Here is an 821-nt window from a genome sequence, read left to right on the forward strand (position 1 = left end):
AACATTTGATCTCGCGTCAACTCCATCAGGGTCAACTGTTGCGCACGTTATCAAGAACTGCAACACACCGAGACTGCGTGCCGACAAGGCCAAGCGCACGAACGAACAACGGGTCGCGCTGCCGGAGGTCGAAGTAAGGATCGTGGAGTGGGCTATACGCTGCGAATAGCTCGGTGTGTGCATCACTGGTGACCTCATCAGGCAGCAGGCTCAAACGATCTGCGGAGAAGTCGGTGTCGAAACAAACGTACGCTTCTCCTAGGGCAGGTCCAAAGTATGACCGCCTGTTACTCCAGTAAGAATGATCGCAACATGGACGAAATCTCGATATTTACTGGATGTCACCTCATCGGTCCATTACGCGCAAATGGATGCCTGGGTCGAAGAAGGCAAAGAAACGCATCACGATGGCGTTCACCACGAACGCAGCCGGCATCCACACAACCCACCACTCGTTCATCGGCACGGCAGCAAAACTTAATTGTTTTGGCGGTCAAACGCCGGCGGAGATTGGGTTTGATTAGTACGCGAGTAAGAAGGGGTGGATAAACTCGGACATTTTCAACTCGTACCTGGAAGCCATGGACGTCAAAATGGCAAAACAGGGACGACAAGTCCTATGCTTGTCGACAGTGCCCCGCCGCACCTGGTGTTCGAGACCACATCCCTCTCTAACATCCTGTCAACAAGCTGCCACCAAATACCGCAGCCTATCTGCAGCCCCTAGACGCTGGAATCATCGCCGTTTCTAGGCCAAGTACAAGCAGCGCCAGTTTCAAAATGCGTTGGAGCAAATCAACGAGGTTGTTGCTCGTCGATAA

General features: G+C 52.9%; 1 protein-coding gene across 1 annotated transcript; it reads left to right on the plus strand.

The window, feature by feature from the left end:
* Nucleotides 1-338: 338 nt before the first annotated feature.
* H310_15204 (hypothetical protein) lies at nucleotides 339-821 on the plus strand (the record flags this gene model as incomplete). Its single annotated transcript, XM_008883189.1, has 3 exons — nucleotides 339-523; nucleotides 580-649; nucleotides 753-821. The coding sequence occupies 3 exons, from the start codon at nucleotides 339-341 to the stop codon at nucleotides 819-821; spliced, it is 324 nt and encodes a 107-aa protein (XP_008881411.1).

Source organism: Aphanomyces invadans (genome assembly GCF_000520115.1).
Source record: "Aphanomyces invadans strain NJM9701 unplaced genomic scaffold supercont1.218, whole genome shotgun sequence".
In the NCBI taxonomy this organism is placed as follows: domain Eukaryota; phylum Oomycota; class Saprolegniomycetes; order Saprolegniales; family Verrucalvaceae; genus Aphanomyces; species Aphanomyces invadans.